General features: G+C 43.0%; 1 protein-coding gene across 4 annotated transcripts in view; it reads left to right on the top strand.

Annotated features, from left to right (window-relative positions):
* Positions 1–19,602, top strand: part of BRDT (bromodomain testis associated) — a 37,680-nt gene that overhangs the window by 3,946 nt on the left and 14,132 nt on the right. The window contains exons 3-14 of one of the 4 annotated variants that reach the window (XM_028732802.2): positions 2,517–2,654; positions 4,358–4,487; positions 6,961–7,130; positions 9,810–10,154; positions 11,803–11,931; positions 12,100–12,273; positions 14,172–14,347; positions 14,429–14,721; positions 14,840–14,944; positions 15,662–15,796; positions 16,792–16,853; positions 18,606–18,771. In XM_028732802.2, the coding sequence (XP_028588635.2) occupies positions 2,517–2,654; positions 4,358–4,487; positions 6,961–7,130; positions 9,810–10,154; positions 11,803–11,931; positions 12,100–12,273; positions 14,172–14,347; positions 14,429–14,721; positions 14,840–14,944; positions 15,662–15,796; positions 16,792–16,853; positions 18,606–18,771 (2,023 nt within the window). Of the gene's footprint in view, positions 1–2,516; positions 2,655–4,357; positions 4,488–6,960; positions 7,131–9,809; positions 10,155–11,802; positions 11,932–12,099; positions 12,274–14,171; positions 14,348–14,428; positions 14,722–14,839; positions 14,945–15,658; positions 15,797–16,791; positions 16,854–18,605; positions 18,772–19,602 lie in introns of all 4 variants that reach the window. The other 3 variants (XM_028732803.2, XM_028732801.2, XM_028732804.2) reach the window with 3 other exon arrangements.

The raw sequence follows: 19,602 nt of genomic DNA, 5'->3' as shown, positions 1-19,602 counted from the left end.
CGAGAGCAACCATAGATGGTGAGATGCTCTTAGGAATGCAGCTGTTGTGTGTTTCTAAATACAAACACACTGCGGTATATAATGCAACTTTTAATGCACAATAATAGAATCTTAATGCCGCAAGGCACCAAATATTAGAACATATCGCTATAAATTATAAATAATTACATCTGATAAAGTATAAGATACTACCATCAATAAGATTGAAGCAAATTGGCTGAAAATTGTCATGATAAAAGAAAATCACATACATTGTATATGTAGAAAATGGTCTGCAGCAATGTGTGAAAACACCCTAGTTCAATGTGGAGAAGCAACAAAACAATTACAGCTATGTGGTATTTATTCTATTTGATGGCAATTATTTTTTCAGCAGTTGCTATATAAAATTAAAAAATGAAATCTCTCAGAACTTCTTCATAATGAAGAGTAAGTCTTCTCCCTTAAACACAAATCCATAATTCATACTTGTAAAATAATTAATGTGACTATATTATATATGGCCTTGCCCTCTTAAGTTCCCCTATACTATAATTAGTGCTATCAATCAATTACTCAAAACATTCACAAATTTCACTCTTCAACCTTCTTGGCCCCCTATCCAATCAATCAAATTAAAATACATTGTCTCTGAACAAAACCTCTGCATTTTAGATATTGAAGGATGTGTAACATAAATTGAACCTGCAAAAATTCACTCATCGTAGGAAGAAAAGCCCATAATAGCTGCATTTCATTTCCTATTACAGTAACTCATCGGAACTGAAAGAAAGGAAAAGATAGCTGTTAACTTTCAGCAATACCAATTACAAATTTGCTGACCAATTAAAATAGGTCCCTTTTGATTAATCTTAAATCATCTACCAGTTTACTGAAAGACCATGTGATCGCAACTGATTTTGGTGCTTATCAGTATTCAATCTTTTCTTTTTCCTGACTGTTTATTGGCTAAACTATAACATGCATACTTAGTCTGTGGGCCTTTCTCTTCAAAAATCATTGCAGTGAAGGCTAAACTCCTCAGACACGTTTCTGTTTTTCTTGACAAACTCAAATGGTCAGTTTGTCCAAAAGTGCTTTCAAAGTGACTGTCACCTTACATTTCTGGTGTTGGATTTCCAAAGAAGCTGTCACTTGAGGTTAATATTAGAGGTCATTCACTCAGTGTAGCTTTTTATATATATATATAAAAAGGAACTAGCCCTGGGCCTCTTCTGCCTCTTCAGATTTCTAAGGGAGACACTTAAAACGTATTTCATATACATGTAAGAACATTGTACCATCAACCTTGGCTTGTCATCTATGACCAACTTTTTGACGAATGCTACAGAGGAAATTGTTCCTTCTCTGCACCTCTCTACCTGTGGCCATGTGTCAATTTCTTCCACTAACTGCCTGCCTGGATTAAAATATACTTATATTTGTTGGGGCTGTGGAGTATATAAACTAAAATTCAGGGTGCCACTATAAACACCCCTAAACTTGGGTACGTAGCTACAATGCATCTGGATTTTACTTGGCCTTAAGCATCAATGAACTGCTGGAGAAGATGTCAAGATCTAGGAATGCTTCTATAGGAATAGTGGGAAGAGTTCACGAGTTAAATTGTTTTGGAAAGCTGTGTTTTGTTCCTAATTATTTGTTTAGTCGTTTAGTGGTGTCCGACTCTTTGTGACCCCTTGGACCAGAACACTCCAGGCACTCCTGTCTTCCACTGCCTCCCACAGTTTGGTCAAACTCATGCTGGTAGCTTTGAGAACACTATCCAACCATCTTGTCCTCTGTCGTCCCCTTCTCCTTGTGCCCTCCATTTCCCCCAACATCAGGGTCTTTTCCAGGGAGTCTTCTCTTCTCATGAGGTGGCCAAAATATTGGAGTCTCAGCTTCAGGATCTGTCCTTCCAGTGAGCACTCAGGGCTGATTTCCTTCAGAATGGAGAGGTTTGATCTTCTTGCAGTCCATGGGACTCTCAAGAGTCTCCTCCAGCACCATAATTCAGAAGCATCAATGCTTCGGCAATCAGCCTTCCTTATGGTCCAGCTCTCACTTCCATACATCACTACTGAGAAAACCATAGCTTTAACTATACAGACCTTTGTTAGCAAGGTGATGTCTCTGCTTTTTATAGAAGGCACAATAACACCACCTCCGCAATTCATTAGCTGTCCGAAACCTTTCTCCAGAGGGAAAATGTGTTTTCCCTACCGATCACCACCTGCTTGCTTTAAGAATTCCTGAGATTGTATGTAAAATACTTGACTTTAGCCATATAAATGCCATTTTTCCTCTTACACCCAATCCACTGCCATAAATTAAGCAGATTTCAGTAAGGCTTTGGACAGTAGTTTACATTGAAGGTTATATTTTTCTCTGAACACCTTTTTTCAATATGGAAAAGTTTTCCCCTCCAAGACACAAGGCCAGGAGTCTATGGTTACGGAAACTAACTGCTCTTCTAAGTCATGGTACTCTAACGTTTCTCTCTCTCTCTCTCTTTTAAAAAAAACTTCAAACAGGATTATTATAGCATTATTAAAAATCCAATGGACTTGACTACAATTCAGAAACGTCTGGAACACACATGCTACACTTGTGCTGCAGAATGCATTGAAGATTTTAAAACTATGTTTGCAAATTGCTATTTGTATAACAAGGTATGTTTGATGTATAGCCAAAGGTGGCAGTTCTTCAGAATTCTCTGCAGTGGTCTGTAAGGGCTACTTGGTATTATTTAATGGCAGCAGAATCATCTGTTATTGCTGCTAATAATTTAATTTATTGCTCACCCTTCCTCCTAAGGTCCCAGGGTTGGTTACGACAATTTAAAATACAGCCTTTTTAAACAACTTACAGTTGCAAAAGTAGGGCAGATTCTTAAAACAGGCATTTAATTGTATTGGTGGAATACTCCACTTCTTTTTTCTTTTCTTTCTTTTTTTACTCTACTCAAATACCTGAACATCATCAAAAACATGCATAAACATTTGCATACATCTCCTGCTGCTCCACTGCCTGGCAATTGTTCCACATCCCCTCTCTCTCAATTATTTGTTATAAAAGGTTTTGTTTCATCAAATCATAGAATTGTAGAGTTGGAAGAGATCCTGAGGATCATCTACTAGTCCGACTGCCTGCAATGCAGGAATAGGCAGCTGTCCCATACGGGGATTGAACCTGCAACCTGGGCGTCACCAGCACCATGCTCTAACCAGCTGAGCTATCCAAGTTGGTGGTGTTACATTTGTGCACCCATTCACCTAAACCAGGGTTTTCCAAACTTGGGACTCTAGCTGTTTTGGGACTGCAATTCCCATCATTCCCTAGCCATTGGTCCTGCTAGCTAGGGATGATGGGAGTTGTAGTCCAAAAACAGTGGGAGACCCAAGTTTGGGAAACCATGACCTGTTCGCTTTGCCTGCTTCTAGAAGCGGCTAAACCAGGCTCCTTCAGTTTCCTGCCTCAACTTGCTTTTCATATCCACCTTTCCTATAATCTGCATCAAGTTCAGCTGCATATGTATGTTTGCATGGGTACAATTTCAGGAACGAGGCACTTTGCAGGGAACGAAAAACCCATGTCTATGTAACCTGTACTTCTAGGATACTAAAAAAACCTGTCCAGTAGCACCTTAGAGACCAACTCAGTTCGTTCTGGGTATAAGCTTTTGTGTGCATGCACACTTTTTCAGATATCATGTGCCTGCACACGAAAGCTTATACCCAGAACAAACTTAATTGGTCTCTAAGGTGCTACTGGACAATTTTATTTACCGTATTTTTTGCTCTATAAGACTCACTTTTTCCCTCCTAAAAAGTAAGGGGAAATGTGTGTGCGTCTTATGGAGTGAATGCAGGCTGCACAGCTATCCCAGAAGCCAGAACAGCAAGAGGGATTGCTGCTTTCACTGCGCAGTGATCCCTCTTGTTGTTCTGGCTTCTGAGTTCAGAATATTTTTTTTCTTGTTTTCCTCCTCCAAAAACTAGGTGCGTCTTGTGGTCTGGTGCGTCTTATAGAGCGAAAAATACAGTGTTTATTTCGACTGCGTCAGAACAACATGGCTACTTACCTGCATCTAGAATTCTAGGATACTACTGTTTTGTAGGAGCTGGTGTTATTGGAGTCCTTTAGCTGTTCCTAAGTCAGCTCTTTGCAAAGGGTGGAGACCTCTCGGATGAGCTGCAATGGAAACACAAACCCCGGGATTGGTGCGACAGTGCCCCATTCTCTCTAATGAGCCCTGAGCTCTGTGACTTAAAAACAAACCAGTCCCTGCCCGCTGACTCACAGCTGAATGTAATGTGAATGTTAGTCTAGCATAACAAGCACCTTGATCTCATGTGTAATACTTGTCTTGCAGCCCGGTGATGACATTGTTTTCATGGCCCAAGCGTTAGAAAAAGTCTTTCTGCAGAAAGTTGCACAGATGCCCCCCGATGAGAAAATAGTGGTGGTCAATAAAGGGAGAAGGAAAGGGAAAAGAACAGACGGTAAGAGAATTAATTGAGCAAAGGTTTGTGAGCGGAATGTGGCACCAATGGAAGTGGCTGTAAAATATTGCATTCTGGAGAGAAGCTTTTCCTACGGCAAACATCTAAAACAAAGAGTAAACAACTGAGACTTATTTATGGCTGGTGACAAGATTTAGTAGTCAGATTCGGCAGAACTGTTGTAGGAAAAAGAATATGCTGCTTTCAAGGCTGATTAAATATAGGAAAATCGAGCGATTGAAGTGGGAAATCTTACATCTAACACATGAGAGATTAAAACAGAAAATATTGTATCTAAGCTATTGTACCATAGCTTAAGTCTCTGAGCTGGTTCTAGTTGACAAACTTTCTTAAGATTTTCTCCCAATACAGTGGTACCTCTGGTTACGTACTTAATTCGTTCCAGAGGTCCGTTCTTAACCTGAAACTGTTCTTAACCTGAAGCACCACTTTAGCTAATGCGGCCTCCCGATGCCGCTGCGCTGCCGGAGCACGATTTCTTAACCCAAGGTACTATTTCTGGGTTAGCAGAATCTGTAACCTGAAGCATATGTAACCTGAAGTGTAACCCGAGGTACCGCTGTATCTAAATTAGGTTTAATTCTAGTCTACCACTAAGGAAATGATAAGGCCAAAAGCAATCGGTGTTTACTGTATGACAAAGGGACCTTATATATATTGTAATATATATTTCAGTGCTGACAATACAAATGTACCTTTTCAATGGTGCATTGTGCTAACTGCTCCCTCTAGTACAGTGTTTTCCAAACTGGGGTTCTTCTGCTGTTTTTAGATTACAACTCCCATCATCCCTAGCTAGCAAGACCAGTGGTCAGGAGTGATGGGAATTGTAGTCCAAAACAGCTGGAGACTCAAGTTTGGGAAACACTGATCTAGTAGTACTCATCTGACATGTTTAATGCCTTCTCAGTCAAATAAGACTATGATGGATGTTTTAGTTGCTCTAACAGTAGATAGATAATTGGAAAATATGGAAGTATACATATATTGCATTAGCATTTGGAACACTCAAGGAAAAAAATGCCCAATACAAGTATTGCCAATGTTAAATAAATTTTCCTGGTTTTTATTATTTATTTATTTATTTATTTATTTATTTATTTATTTATTTGACGGGGTTTATATACCGCTTAATCAACAAAACGGCTAAGCATTTTATATAAAACAATATCATATATTTAAAAACAATGCCATATATCCATTAGCAATATCAACGATACCAATAAAATCGAATGTTAAAAAGAATTTGACTTTCGTTTTCAAAATACAAGTAAAATCAGCATTTAAGAAAATATACCTAATAAAATAAAATTATGTGGTAAAATAGCTGCCAAAACTATGTGTTTAGTTATAACTGTTTATAAGATGGGTTACTGCAAAAGTTTTGGGTGCACGTTGGGTTTATTTTGGGGAGAATCCTAAACAGTAATACTAGACTGTTGCCATTTGGGGGTGGAATTCCATCACACACTGGCAAATTCAGAACGCACAATTCTAGTTGCTTGGGAGGTCTTCTGCAACAAACCTGCTTTCCTAAAAGATCAAGCTTTTTGCAGTAAGTAAAGTGAAGGGGAGATACACTGGAAAAGGTGGGATAACTCTTGCTTAGATGCAACATCATCTCATCTCCCCACAAACAAATCGCAACGAATACTTACCATACTTTTTGCTCTATAGGACGCACTTTTTACCCTCTAAAAATTAAGGGGAAATGTGTGTGCGTCCTATAGAGCGAATGCAGGCTCCTTGGCTTCAGCGATAGCAACGCAAAGCCTCCGAAGCGCAGAGGGAGCGCTCCCTCCGCGCTCCAGAGGCTTCGCGTTGCTTTCGCTGAAGCCTGGAGAGCGAGAGGGGTTGGTGCGCATCAACCCCTCTCGCGCTCCAGGCTTCAGGGACAGCTGCCTGAAGCCTCCGGAACACAGTGGGAGGTCCCGCTGCACTCCGGAGGCTTCGGGTTCCTTTTGCTGAAGCCAGGAGAGCAAGACTCTCCTGGCTTCAGCAGAGAGGGAGAGCTGCGCAGCGCCCCTTCAGCCAAGCGGGAGGAGAAATGGAAGGGGCTCCGTATCTCCTGCCACTTTGCTGAAGGGGCGCTGAGCAGAGAGGAGGAGAATTTTTTTTCTTGTTCTCCCCCTCTAAAACAAGGTGCGTCCTATGGTCGGGTGCGTCCTATAGAGCAGAAAATACAGTACTTAATTAGCTGACATAATCTAAGTTCTCTGCAGACAAATCATGATACAAACTGTGAGTGTTGATCTTTATAGATGCAAAACCCCTATACACAAGGAAAGTATCAGCATATTCGGAGGGGGGACCCCAAAATTTGCAGAAGTACCCCCAAAAAAGGCTTCCAGGCTGTGACAGTAGACAAGCTGGCAAAGAATCTTTAAAAAGATCAATTTTTGGAGCGCTGTTAGGACTCCTTCGCTCATACAGCTTTGCTTAATTTCCTTAGCGCCCGATGCAGGAATCCTGCAACTTAACCAAAGCCAACAGCCAAAACAGGCTAAGAAAGTGAAGCCGCCTCAGATGATGACCCTGGCGCCGCAGCAAAATGCCCCAGAACTGTCACCGGTGACTCCGCCATCGAACGTAATGCCAGCTACTGAAATGGCAGCGAAAGGGGTAGGTTCTAAAAAGGTGGGTGCTTTCCTGGCCATCTAGTGGTAAGGCTTTTGGTACAGAGCACAATATGGGTACCAAAATGAAAAGAGGGAAGCTGGAGATGTTTAAAAGAATGGAATCTGACCCCATAAGAAGATGCTTAACACAACAGAGATGTTGGCCAGTGGTAAAAAGGTAAAGGTAAAGGGACCCATGACCATTAGGTCCAGTCATGGCTGACTCTGGGGTTGCGGCGCTCATCTCGCTTTACTGGCCGAGGGAGCCGCCGTACAGCTTCCGGGTCATGTGGCCAGCATGACTAAGCCGCTTCTGGCGAACCAGAGCAGCGCACAGAAACACTGTTTACCTTCCCGCCGGAGCGGTACCTATTTATCTACTTGCACTCTGACGTGCTTTCAAACTGCTAGGTTGGCAGGAGCAGGGACCGAGCAACAGGAGCTCACCCCGTCGCGAGGATTTGAACCGCTGACCTTCTGATCGGCAAGTCCTAGGCTTCGTGGTTTAACCCACAGCGCCACCCGCGTCCCAATGACAATTACCGCTAAATATGAACTAAGGCCTCTGAAATAATTCTAGATTTAAATGACTGGAAACAAGGGGTTTTAAACTACATTTTATTTTTTTTTACAATAAGTTTTGTTAGTTTTCAATTACAATAATCCAGTGGTAGCTTCATCATAACAGTGCCAAATTATAATGCAATTATTAATCCCAATCATTCAGATGCCAAATTATATAATTTAGGTGGCCTAAATTGTTTCTGCGTTCCAAAATCTTACTCATCTCAATTACAGTTCATTCAAAATAACAGCCCCTTCTACAAAAACTGCAGTATTAACGATATCCATTCATCCTGACACATTAAATTATTTAGTTTATAAGTGTAGCATTCAAACCATATCCTTATTCCTCCAGTGTGTGACAATTATTCTATCCGTGGTGTTCTTCTTTGTCCTTGTGAAAGGTTATATCTTATTTTTCTCCAGCCATTGCTGCTCTCCATCATGTCTTGGGTGGAGCTAATATTCCATTGTTGTTTCAGAAGTTCTCCATTACTCCTTCCCTGTGGTTCATTGTTTTACCACTTCAACGAAACTAAATATTATGAAGGTGGGCTGGTTCAGTATTGTTTTAGAATCTCTTTTCATTCATCCCAGTGGCTGGACTCTGGCTTTGCTCACATTACTTCAAGATGGCATAACCTAACTAGGATCCTAAACTATGATTCTACGGCCAACAAATGAATGGATTTTTCTCTGTGGCGCCTAAGAGGGCTCCTGTTACATCACGGATGGTGGGTCTTGACAAATAACGAAAAATTTAGCAAACCCAGAAGACAGTCCACAACAACAGCCTAACAACAGTGCAATGCTTGTTGCTGCACAATGGGATTTGTGTGTGTATATGAGACGACATACTGTAGGGCACAGATTAACTCATTTGCGAGGGCCAAACACAAAGTGCTTTAAGCTTCCAAAATCATTTTCTTGGTGTAGAAGGAGCTACAGGGCCTGTTAAACAAGGAGGGCGCTGTCCAATCTCAGGTGAGGAGGAGTTCCACAGGCCTGGACCCACTGCACTTGAACAGTGTTGGTTCAAGGCAAAAAATAGGTATAAAAAGGAGAATTCCTGGATGCCTAGTTTGGGGCAAGTACTCCTTGATGAGAGAACCCCAGCAGAAATTTTAAATCACAACAAAAATATGTAGCCAAAAATGTTTTCTGTGAACCGCCCTGAGACCTCTAGGTATAGAGCGGTATATAAACTCAATAAATAATAATAATAATGATGATGATAATATAATGTAAAGCATGGAAATATAGTTCGTTGGGCCTTTAAAACAAGCCTTTCCAAGTGAGTTCCTCTTTCCCCGGCATAGGAAAAGACGACATGTTTAGTAAGTTAAAAACTATTTAGTTACAAACACTTCAAAGGTCAGGTTTATGTGCTTTTCCATATCGGTCAAAAAGGTTGCACGGGCAGTAAAACTTAGTTTAGTTCCAAAGTGGTGAAAGTTCCTAAATTATTGGTATAGGAACTCGAGAGTGGCTTGTGAGAGACATGTGGTCTGAGTTTGGAGCAACTAGCTCAGACCACACATGTTGAGCTTCTCAGGTGGACTGATCAATAGGCTTGATTGCCCATTTCCTCTCAATGTAAGGGAAGTGGACATAGCTAAGCCTGGCAGGACAGCTTACTCTATGGTATTAACCCCTTTGTGTACTAATAAGTCTGAAGCATGTTGGTTCATATGAAGGTGGTTATCCCACAGAATGCACAGCTCCTAGTATGAGTCGTGCATCTGAGCCATAGGAGACCACAGACTCCCCCCAATATCTCAGTGATCATTTTGGTGGTGATGAGTACACTAACCAAGGTGGGGTGAGAACCACCTCACCTGGATACCATGCAACAACTAAATATACATTTCCTGCATAAATGGTCTTCTGAAAGGGAAATAATAAATCTATAGTGAAGTCTTGGGTTTTTTTTACCTCCCTCCTAACTTCCTAAAAGATACTAAATGTATATCTTAGGTTGAGACCTGCCTATTTCACCCAAGTTCTTGGAAAGAATCCATAGTTGGATTTATAACTGCTTTATTTCAAAGGTTCATCAAACAAGTGTGAATGTTGTAGCTCCTTTCTTTATTAAAGCCTGTGTTTCTGTATCAAAAAGGGTGTGAAAAGGAAAGCGGATACTACTACTGCCATCATCACAGCGAGCAGTGAATCCTCTCCATCACCCAATGAACCCAAAAGCGTCAAGATCTCCTCTCGGGAAGAACGCGAAGAGGACCTCTCAAAAAGAGACTTGCCAGACTCCCAGCAGCCGCTCGAACCCATGAAAAATGTCAAGCTAACAGAACCTCTGAAATACTGTAGCGAGATCATTAGAGAAATGTTCTCAAAGCATCATGCAGTCTATGCTTGGCCCTTTTATAAGCCAGTAGACGTTACAGCCTTGGGACTTGAAGACTATCATGATGTTATTAAGCACCCTATGGATCTTGAAACTATTAAAGTGAGTCGGGGGGCACAGGGCATAGTGAGTGCATTTGGCAGCTAGTCCTGCGAATTCTTCAAATTTCGAAATTTTTATTTTGGGATTTTTAAAGGGTTAAAAAGAAGGCAATCTCTAACAGCCACACAAGCTAGAGTATGGAACAACTGAAGGCTGGCTGTATTATATTTGCAGGGCAGGAGACGAAGTACTGGCAACTCCTATGCCAAACCTTTTCTCATGCTTTCCCCAATTGGCCCCTCAGCTGCTGACCTGAAGACGTTAGAGGGTTGTATCCATACCCTAAGTGGCTCTTTGGTAACTAGTTACTGACTGGGCTTTGGTGGAAGCAGCCAAGATGAAACTGTCCAAGGTGGAAGAACCTTTGCATTACGATTGCTCTTAATATCCGTCATGCATGCACTGTGTACTAGACACTGAGCAGAACACTGGCATGAACCAGTGTCTGGTTCGATGTACCAGACTTGCGTTGGAGAAGGAACATAGGATGATGCAAAGCTGCATTAGTCAGTCTAGCTCAGTATTGACCAGCAGCAGTTCTGAGATTTCGGGCAGCGGTCTCTCCTAGCCCTACCTGGAGATTGAACCTGTGATGTCCTGCATGCAAAGCAGCAAAGTGGTCCACCTCTGAGTGTACGATTGACGCTCATTTGTGGGAGGAAGAGCATCATCAGGGGCTATTAAGAGACGCATGGCTTTTAGAGAGAGCGGAGAAAGGCAGAAAGAGGGAAAGATTTTGTTAAGCGTGGTGAGCAGCAGAATGACCACCAAGGCAGAAACTGAAAGTTTGTTTTCAGCATGTAGTGTAATAATAATAATAATAATAATAATAATAATAATAATAATAATCTGGCTGGGTTTCTCCAGCCACTCTGGGTGGCTCCCAACAGAATTAATGATAATAATAATAAAGTGATAAAACACCAGACATTAAAAGCTTCCCTAAACAGGGCTGCCTTCAGATGTCTTCTAAAAGTCAGACAGTTGTTTATTTCTTTGACATCTGGTGGGAGGGCGTTCCACAGGGTGGGTGCCACTACCGAGAAGGCCCTCTGCCTGGTTCCCTGTAGCTTCACTTCTTGCAGTGAGGGAACCGCCAGGAGGCCCTCGGAGCTGAACAATGGGGGTGGAGACTCTCCTTCAGGTATACTGTATGCTTTAACGATCACTCTGGCAACTCTATTTCAGTTTAATATGCATCACCAAGCATATTTTCCCCACTTTCTGGAACCTTCTGCAGCTAGTGCAGGAGAAATCACTCTTCCCCCTATGCTGTGAACACATTTGTCCACAGGTGACAAAAAAATGCAGCATAACCAAAATAATAAAATTTGTTGCCAACGATGTGTTTGTGATATCTGTATTACCATTTTAAAGTTTTGAGCTCTTCTCTAGAAGCATCATAAGATGTAAACGTGTATTGGTCCCTCTTTAAGTTGACTAAACAGTATATACTTAATAAGCCAAGTACTACTGTAGCTGGCTGTTAGAACTTGAAATATCCTTATTTCGGCAGATATCTGGGGTTCAAGTCATAATCCCCCACATATTAAATTTATAGGATTAAAATAAATGGTGTCCGTAATTGGCATATGTTGGATATACATCCCAGAATCTGAATCTTGAGAAACCCTTCTGTTTTCCACAGAAAAAGATGGAGAATTGTGAGTACAAAGATACCCAAGAGTTTGCTGCTGATGTTAGGCTAATGTTTATGAACTGCTACAGATACAACTCTCCGGACCATGAAGTAGTAGCGATGGCAAGAAAACTCCAGGTGAGTGAATTATTGATACTAAAAAGCAGCATTTTTGAAACTCCGCCGAGAACGCAGTTAAGTGCCTTTAAGCAACTGCTGTACCTTATTCTGAAACGGCAGAACTGTTAAAACAACCCAAAACTTCATCATGGAGGTTTGTGAGATGGCTAACTTTCTTCTGTTAAGGATGTCTTCGAGATGCTGTTTGCCAGAATTCCAGATGAACTGGCTCCCTGCAGTCCTCTGCTCTACCCCACTGCAAGAAGCACAGCGGCTCTTTCTAGTGGAAGCAGCAGCGATGCCGCCTCCGAGGATTCAGAGGATGAAAGAGCAAGACGCCTTGCAGCGCTCCAGGATCAAGTGAGTGGCAATGCACACATGCGACCTAGCGGCGGTGCATGCTTGCGATTAGCAGAATGGATGGACCGCTATATCACCTCTGTTTATCTCTCAGTGTTACAGAATAACCTGCCTAGTTCCTCACCAGCTGTAGCTGAACAAAGCAGTAAAAAAAGAGGCCACCAATATTCCTGATTGCACCAAACAATTAATGTATGTTCAGGGAACCTGATAGTGGGGAAGTACAGGGACGCGGGTGGTGCTGTGGGTTAAACCACAGAGCCTAGGACTTGCCGATCAGAAGGTCGGTGGTTCGAATCCCTGCGACGGGGTGAGCTCCTGTTGCTCAGTCCCTGCTCCTGCCAACCTAGCAGTTCGAAAGCATGTCAAAGTGCAAGTAGATAAATAGGTACCACTCCGGCGGGAAGGTAAATGGCGTTTCCATGCGCTGCTCTGGTTCGCCCGGAGCGGCTTAGTCATGCTGGCCACATGACCCAGAAGCTGTACGCCAGCTCCCTCGGCCAATAAAGCGAGATGAGTGCCGCAACCCCAGAGTCAGTCACGACTGGACCTAATGGTCAGGGGTCCCTTTACCTTTACCTTTACAGTGCATGTTGCTTATTTGCTGCCTCATTTCTGGTAAGCTGGTTCATCCTTTCAGTGTGGTGGCATTGCAGGACGGCAGAGGCCCCTCTAAGGCCCCGACGTGGGAATCTTGGGTTCAGCCTCCTCTCTGGATAGGTGGCGTGGGCGTAAGCCCGCACTGCTCATCGGGAGCTGGATCCTAGCCTGCATTCAGGATTGGCAAATGGGGGTACTATCATAAAACATCCGTGTGTGTGTGTGTGTGTGTGCATGTTACACACACACACACACACACACACATAGGCAGCCCTATAAAAACATGTCGCCATGAGGATTTTCATTGGAATGTCTTCCCGCTAAATAGTGCCATTTGCCACTCTGAAAGATACTATTGACAAAAACTCAGCCCACCTTGCAGTTACTTCCAGGTTCATGTCAGACAGATAGAGTCCGATATTTTCATTGTGCCGTGATGTTAGACCGCCCAGAATAGAGGATACCACGCGTTTGCGTAGCTGGTTGTGCAATGGACAGTAGAAAAGAATATATTCTTCTGTGTCCGGCACATTCAAAAAACATCCGCAATGTCTATCGTTTCTGGGAATGTTTAAATATCTGCACTTGACAAAAGCTGAGGGGGAAACATTCAGACGGGCTAACATGAAGGACTGGAATTACGAATTTTGAAATAGAAGGCTTTTTTTGTTTTGTTCTTACAAAAAGGCAAAACCCACGATTTTCTGATTGACAAAGTGCCGCCTTTTGGGAATTCCCTCCAGACATCAATGCCACCTTAGAAATTACAGTAATGTCTGGGATAATCCGGATGTGTGGGAGTCCTGGCTGTATGACGTTCAAAGAGCGTGATAGGCACCAGATCTGGTACAATACAGCAACCATGTAGATAATGAACCACACAGAGTCAAGCCCCATTGTTTCGATGTTAAATTAAGGATCTGCCATTACGGAAATTAAGATGGGGATGTTTCAATATCTGTAACACAGTTACATTAACACTCATCAGTCGCCTCTCAGTCTAAAAATTGGTTTAATCTAAGTGTTATTTCCTTATGTGCGACTGCTAGTGTCTGACTGCTACAAAACAGCTTGCTTATTCCCCCATAAATGTAAACTGTAGAAAAGCAAAGCAAAAGATCAATCTTTTCTAGCTGCCCACCCCCCCTCTCTCTCTCTTTTAGTACAGAGTGGGGAATTCGTGATCTCTTTGATATGCTCCCTCTTTGTAGTAGGTTTCCTGCCGACTTTAAAAGATGCATGCAAATATTTTGCGTTTTAGTGCTCCCCCTCTTTCTCTTTCCTTTTCTTTTAAATAGCTTAAGGCTGTTCACCAGCAGTTGCAAGCTTTGGCTAAAACAACTTTACCCAGACTGAAGAAGAGGAAGAAAGGGAAATCTAAGAAGGAGAAAAGAAAAAACAAAGTCAGGAAGAAGTCAGGCAGTCAAAAGAAGAGAAAGATGAAGAAGCTGAAGAAGAAAATGTCTTTGAACATGTAAGATTGCTTGTGGGTGTGAAATTGTACTTGAAGCTGTTGGCACCGTAGTTAACTCGTTTTCTATTTTCTCTCTTGCAGTCGTTCAAAGAAAATCAAGCAGCAAGATGAGCCAGAACACAAGTCTGAGAACGAGGATAATGCCAAGCCTATGAGTTATGATGAAAAAAGGCAGTTAAGTTTGGACATAAATAAACTCCCAGGAGAGAAGCTTGGCAGAGTGGTTTATATTATTCAGTCGAGAGAACCTTCACTGAGACACTCAAATCCCGATGAAATGGAAATAGACTTCGAAACTCTAAAAACATCAACTTTAAGGGAACTAGAGAAATACGTTATGGCTTGTTTGAGAAAAAGACCCAAGAAACATTACGGTGCGTCGTGTAATGTGCACGAAAACGTGAGGAGAAACTTGCGGGGGTTTTCCTAGAGAATTGCTTGCATTCTTGTTCCTGATATTTATTTGCACCCCGCCCCGTTTATTTCATGCAGCAAAAAAATCAAAGGAAGAGTCTGACTTTGAGAAGAAGCAAGAATTGGAAAGGAGGTTGCTGGATGTCAATGGGCAGCTCAACTCCACGAAGCAAAACACAAAACGTAGGTTGAAGCATGGAGGAGGCAGTTTAGAAATAATTGCGTGGAATTCTCAAAAGGGTGGAGATTCTGTAGCCCAATCGCACAGTTGTCGGAACTGGGAAAGGCCATAGCAGCGAGATAAACTATTGCACTGTCCTGTCCGGCAAGCCTTACAGGCATTTGTTGTTGTTGTTGTTGTTTAGTCATGTCCAACTCTTCATGACCCCATTGACCAGAGCACGCCAGGCACTCTTGCCTTCCACTGCCTCCCGCAGTTTGGTCAAACTCATGCTTGTAGTTTCGAGAACACTGTCCAACCATCTCATCCTCTGTCATCCCCTTCTCCTTGCGCCCTCCATCTTTCCCAACATCAGGGTCTTTTCCAGGGAGTCTTCTCTTCTCATGAGGTGGCCAAAGTATTGGAGCCTCAGCTTCAGGATCTGTCCTTCCAGTGAGCACTCAGGGCTGATTTCCTTAAGAATGGATAGGTTTGATCTTCTTGCAGTCCATGGGACTCTCAAGAGTCTCCTCCAGCACCATAATTCAAAGGCATCAATTCTCGCCGAAGAATTGATACTTTTGAATTACAGGCATAGGAGCGTCAATTAAGCCTAAATCTCTTATTAGTGCCTTGAACGTTGCTGCTTTCACACACACACACACACACACACACACACACACACACGTACTTCCCCAAGTCCCATGTTTTGTTCAGCTCTTCTCCCTGTGTTACAGCAGAAAATAACGCTGTATCAAAGACCATTGGAGGGCCAAGCCGGCTAAGTGAAAGCAGCAGCAGCAGCAGCACCTCTTCTGACTCGGATAGCACCAGCAATGATTCCAGCTCCTCCAACGGAAGTGATTCTGAATCAGGTGCACTCATTTTCTTTTTTTCTCCTCTTTTTTATGAATAAGCTTCTTGAAACAATGTGTCCAGTGAATCTTGCTCTGCTACTTAAACTGGGGGTGGGTCTAAACACAGGAAGGGGAGAAACGCTATAAGTAGTCAGAAATTAGATCAGGAAAAAATTTCTATGGATAACTGCGTTTTAAAATTTCCTGCTATCTGGCGCCATCTGGTGTTGCATGTTTATAGCGCATTTAAATCGCTGTTTCTTTCTTAATATAGCTGAGTCCTGGGACTTCTTCCACGCCAGACTCTTAAATTGTTAACTGGGAGAGCTAAGTTTGTGATGAAGTTCTCCTTGAAGAACTGCAAGAGAGAGGACGAGAAGTGTCTTTTTTTCTGTGTGATTGTGCATGTCTATTTACAACACACACCTGCTGTCCAAATAAGAACAGGTTGCAAGAGTCGTGCCTAAGGCACTTGTGGGTTAGAAGGACCTGAGATAGAAATGGGAGGGAATGTTGTTGTTGTTAATTTATTATTTGTACCCTGACCATCTGGCTGGGTTTCCCTAGCCACTCTGGGCGGCTTCCAACAAAGATTAAAAATACATTAAAATGTTACACATTAAAAACTTCCCTGAACAGGGCTGCCTTCAGATGTCTTCTAAATGTCAGGTAGTTGTTTTTTCTCTTTGACATCTGATGGGAGGGCGTTCCACAGGGCGGGCGCCACTACCGAGAAGGCCCTCTGCCTGGTTCCCTGTAACCTCACTTCTCGCAATGAGGGAACCGCCAGAAGGCCCTCAGCGCTGGACCTCAGTATCCAGGCAGAACGATGGGGGTGGAGACGCTCCTTCGGGTATTTTGAGCCAAGGCCATTTAGGGCTTTAAAGTTCAACACCAATACTTTGAATTGTGCTCAGAAATGTACAGATCAACGGAGTGACAAAAGTGAAATGTATCTAATGCCAGCATGCGTATCCAAAGCCTGAATGTCTAAATTTCTACGTCTTTTACAGAAATGTGCCTGCAGCAAAATGAAAATGGGCAAAAGGATTCATTGTGCAGAGAGCAGCTTAAGGTAACCCCCCCCCCCCCCGTGCTTATAAAATGTCCACAAGTCTTCACTTATTCTTTTTCTTCCCCTTGGACTGTTCTTTTGCATCTCTTCCTGATATGCTAGCACCTCTGAATGTGATAATTGCATACAGCAGCATCCTAAGCATCCGTTTACCTCTAAAGAGATGTCTGATCCTGCCTGAATCTTTTCCTCTCCCACAGTTGAGGACCCCCCCCAATCCTTCTTAGAGTCTGGTTTTCATAGCGGTACCTTCTCTGAAATACAGATTTTTATGTACAGTGGTACCTTGGTTCTCAAACGTAATCCGTTCCGGAAGTCCGTTCCAAAACCAAGGTGCGCTTTCCCATAGAAAGTAATGCAAAATGGATTAATCCGCTCCAGACTTTTAAAAACAAACCCCTAAAACAGCAATTTAACATGAATTTTACTATCTAATGAGAACATCGATCCGTAAAATTAAAGCAACAAGCAATGTACTGCAGTCACACAATCAATCAGTAGCTGAACTGGGTTCCATACAGTCACAAAAACAAGCAAAAAAAAAGCCGCAAAAACAAAAACACAAAATAAATATCAAAAAGAGACAGACCTCAGCATAACACTCAAAACAGAAGTGTGGCACTCAAATCGGAAGTGTAAGACTCAAAACGGAGCATGTTTGGCTTCCAAAATAAGTTCACAAGCCGGAACACTTACTTTTGGGTTTGCAGTGTTTGGGTTCCCAGTTGTTTGAGTACCAAGGCGTTTGAGAACCAAGGTATCACTATACCGTATGAGGACATTTTCTAAGCTTCGCTTTTGCACGAAAGAGGAATTCCAGGGCAGTATATGTAAAAAATAAAAAATAAAAATTGCATATTGCCTATAATATTAAAACAAGACAAGATCAAAATGGCATAATAAAATTTGAAATAATCGATAAAAAAAAATTGTGGGCTAAAACCATAAATATAAAAAAAATTGTCTTAGTTCTTTCAGGAGGGTTTTCCAAATCTGGGGCATCACTCCTGGAAAGGCTCTCTCCATCACAGATGCATTATGCACTTTTCCTACAGATGTAACCTCATTTGTGATGTGCTGGCAATATTTTGCAATGCAGGCAATTCCCCATTTACATGGGGACCACGTTCCAAGGCACCACCTGGGCCAGCCCAATCCGTCCCTCCCCTTTCAGGCACCGAAAATGGCAGGCATGTGCCAATTGCGTACAAATGGGGTGTAGCTTGTACAGGTCTCGGTCAGTGAGTAAGTTGGTGTAAATTTTTGTTGTTGTTTAGTCGTTTAGTTGTGTCCAACTCTTCGTGACCCCATGGACCAGAGCACACCAGGCACTCCTGTCTTCCACTGCCTCCCACAGTTTGGTCAAACTCATGCTGGTAGCTTCGAGAACACTGTCCAACCATCTCATCCCTTTCTCCTTGTGCCCTCCATCTTTCCCAACATCAGGGTCTTTTCCAGGGAGTCTTCTCTTCTCATGAGGGGGCCAAAGTATTGGAGCCTCAGCTTCAGGATCTGTCCTTCCAGTGAGCACTCAGGGCTGATTTCCTTCAGAATGGATAGGTCTGATCTTCTTGCAGTCCATGGGACTCTCAAGAGTCTCCTCCAGCACCATAATTCAAAAGCATCAATTCTTCGGCAATCAGCCTTCTTTATGGTCCAGCTCTCACTTCCATACATCACTACTGGGAAAACCATAGCTTTAACTATACGGACCTTTGTTGGTGTAAATAGCCCTGCTGAATTCTTCCCTAGATGCCTCTGCTATATCCAAGGATGTCCTGCGCTATTGTCCCCCAGATACGGAACACTTCGCCCACCAGCATGCAGTTTCAGAGATCCACGGAAACGAGGATCACTCACCAGATGCCGCAACATACCCCTCTGAAACCACGAGAACAAAGCATCATCTCTCCTCCAGGTAGGTCTTCTCGGAAAACGGGGCGATTCACAAAAGATGCTCCCCGGTGACTTTTGTAGGGCCGTGACTTGGCTTTCCCCACAAAAATGTACTCCGGGGAGGAGGATTGACATATGCACATAGCTTTGAAGTGGTCCCTGTTCCCTTGTGGAATTCCGTGAGCGGTACCCTGGGTTTCGTTTCCTTTTGGGTGAGAGAGCGTGGGAGAGATGGCAAGTTTTTTTTTATATAATATTTGCTTTATCTACAAGTTGCTTAGAAGCAGAGGCATGGATTTCAGTATAAGCATCAGTTGCCAGCTCAGAACCTACTTATAAAAAATGTGTTGTGTGTTCTGGTAATACAAGTTTAAACAGTAATGTAACTTCAGAAGAAGCATCAGCTGCCGTTAAGGAAAACTGTCAGGGAACTGACATCAGAGACACGGGAGAAGGAGAGGGTCTCCGATTCTGCAGGTGAAGGTCCTAGCACAAGGGGGAGACTCAGCTTGGTGGAAGGGGAAGGAAATACGCGTGACACCAAGAGTCCAGGAGAGCAATGGGAAGAGGAGGTGGAAGGGCTCTGGGATTCTTCCCTGGAAGTCAGTGAAGAGAGCCCAGGCACTCCGCTACCCACGCCCACCCTGCGCAGGAGACTCCCGCGCAATGAGAGGCGGAGACGATTAGGTGTCAAACAGCTTTTATGCTGGCAGAGGTTTAAGAAACGCCCACAGACAGATACTGCCAGTGACTGAGGCAGCCACACGGAGATGGGCTGTGCAGTCCGAAGGGTTTAACCAGGCAACCAAGCACCCAAACGGGGTCGGCTTACGCACGAGTAACTCCAAACCAC

This window comes from Podarcis muralis, chromosome 5 (genome assembly GCF_964188315.1).
Source record: "Podarcis muralis chromosome 5, rPodMur119.hap1.1, whole genome shotgun sequence".
NCBI lineage: Eukaryota > Metazoa > Chordata > Lepidosauria > Squamata > Lacertidae > Podarcis > Podarcis muralis.
The sequence above is the reverse complement of the archived record's forward strand: the minus strand, read 5'-3'. Positions and strand labels throughout refer to the sequence as shown.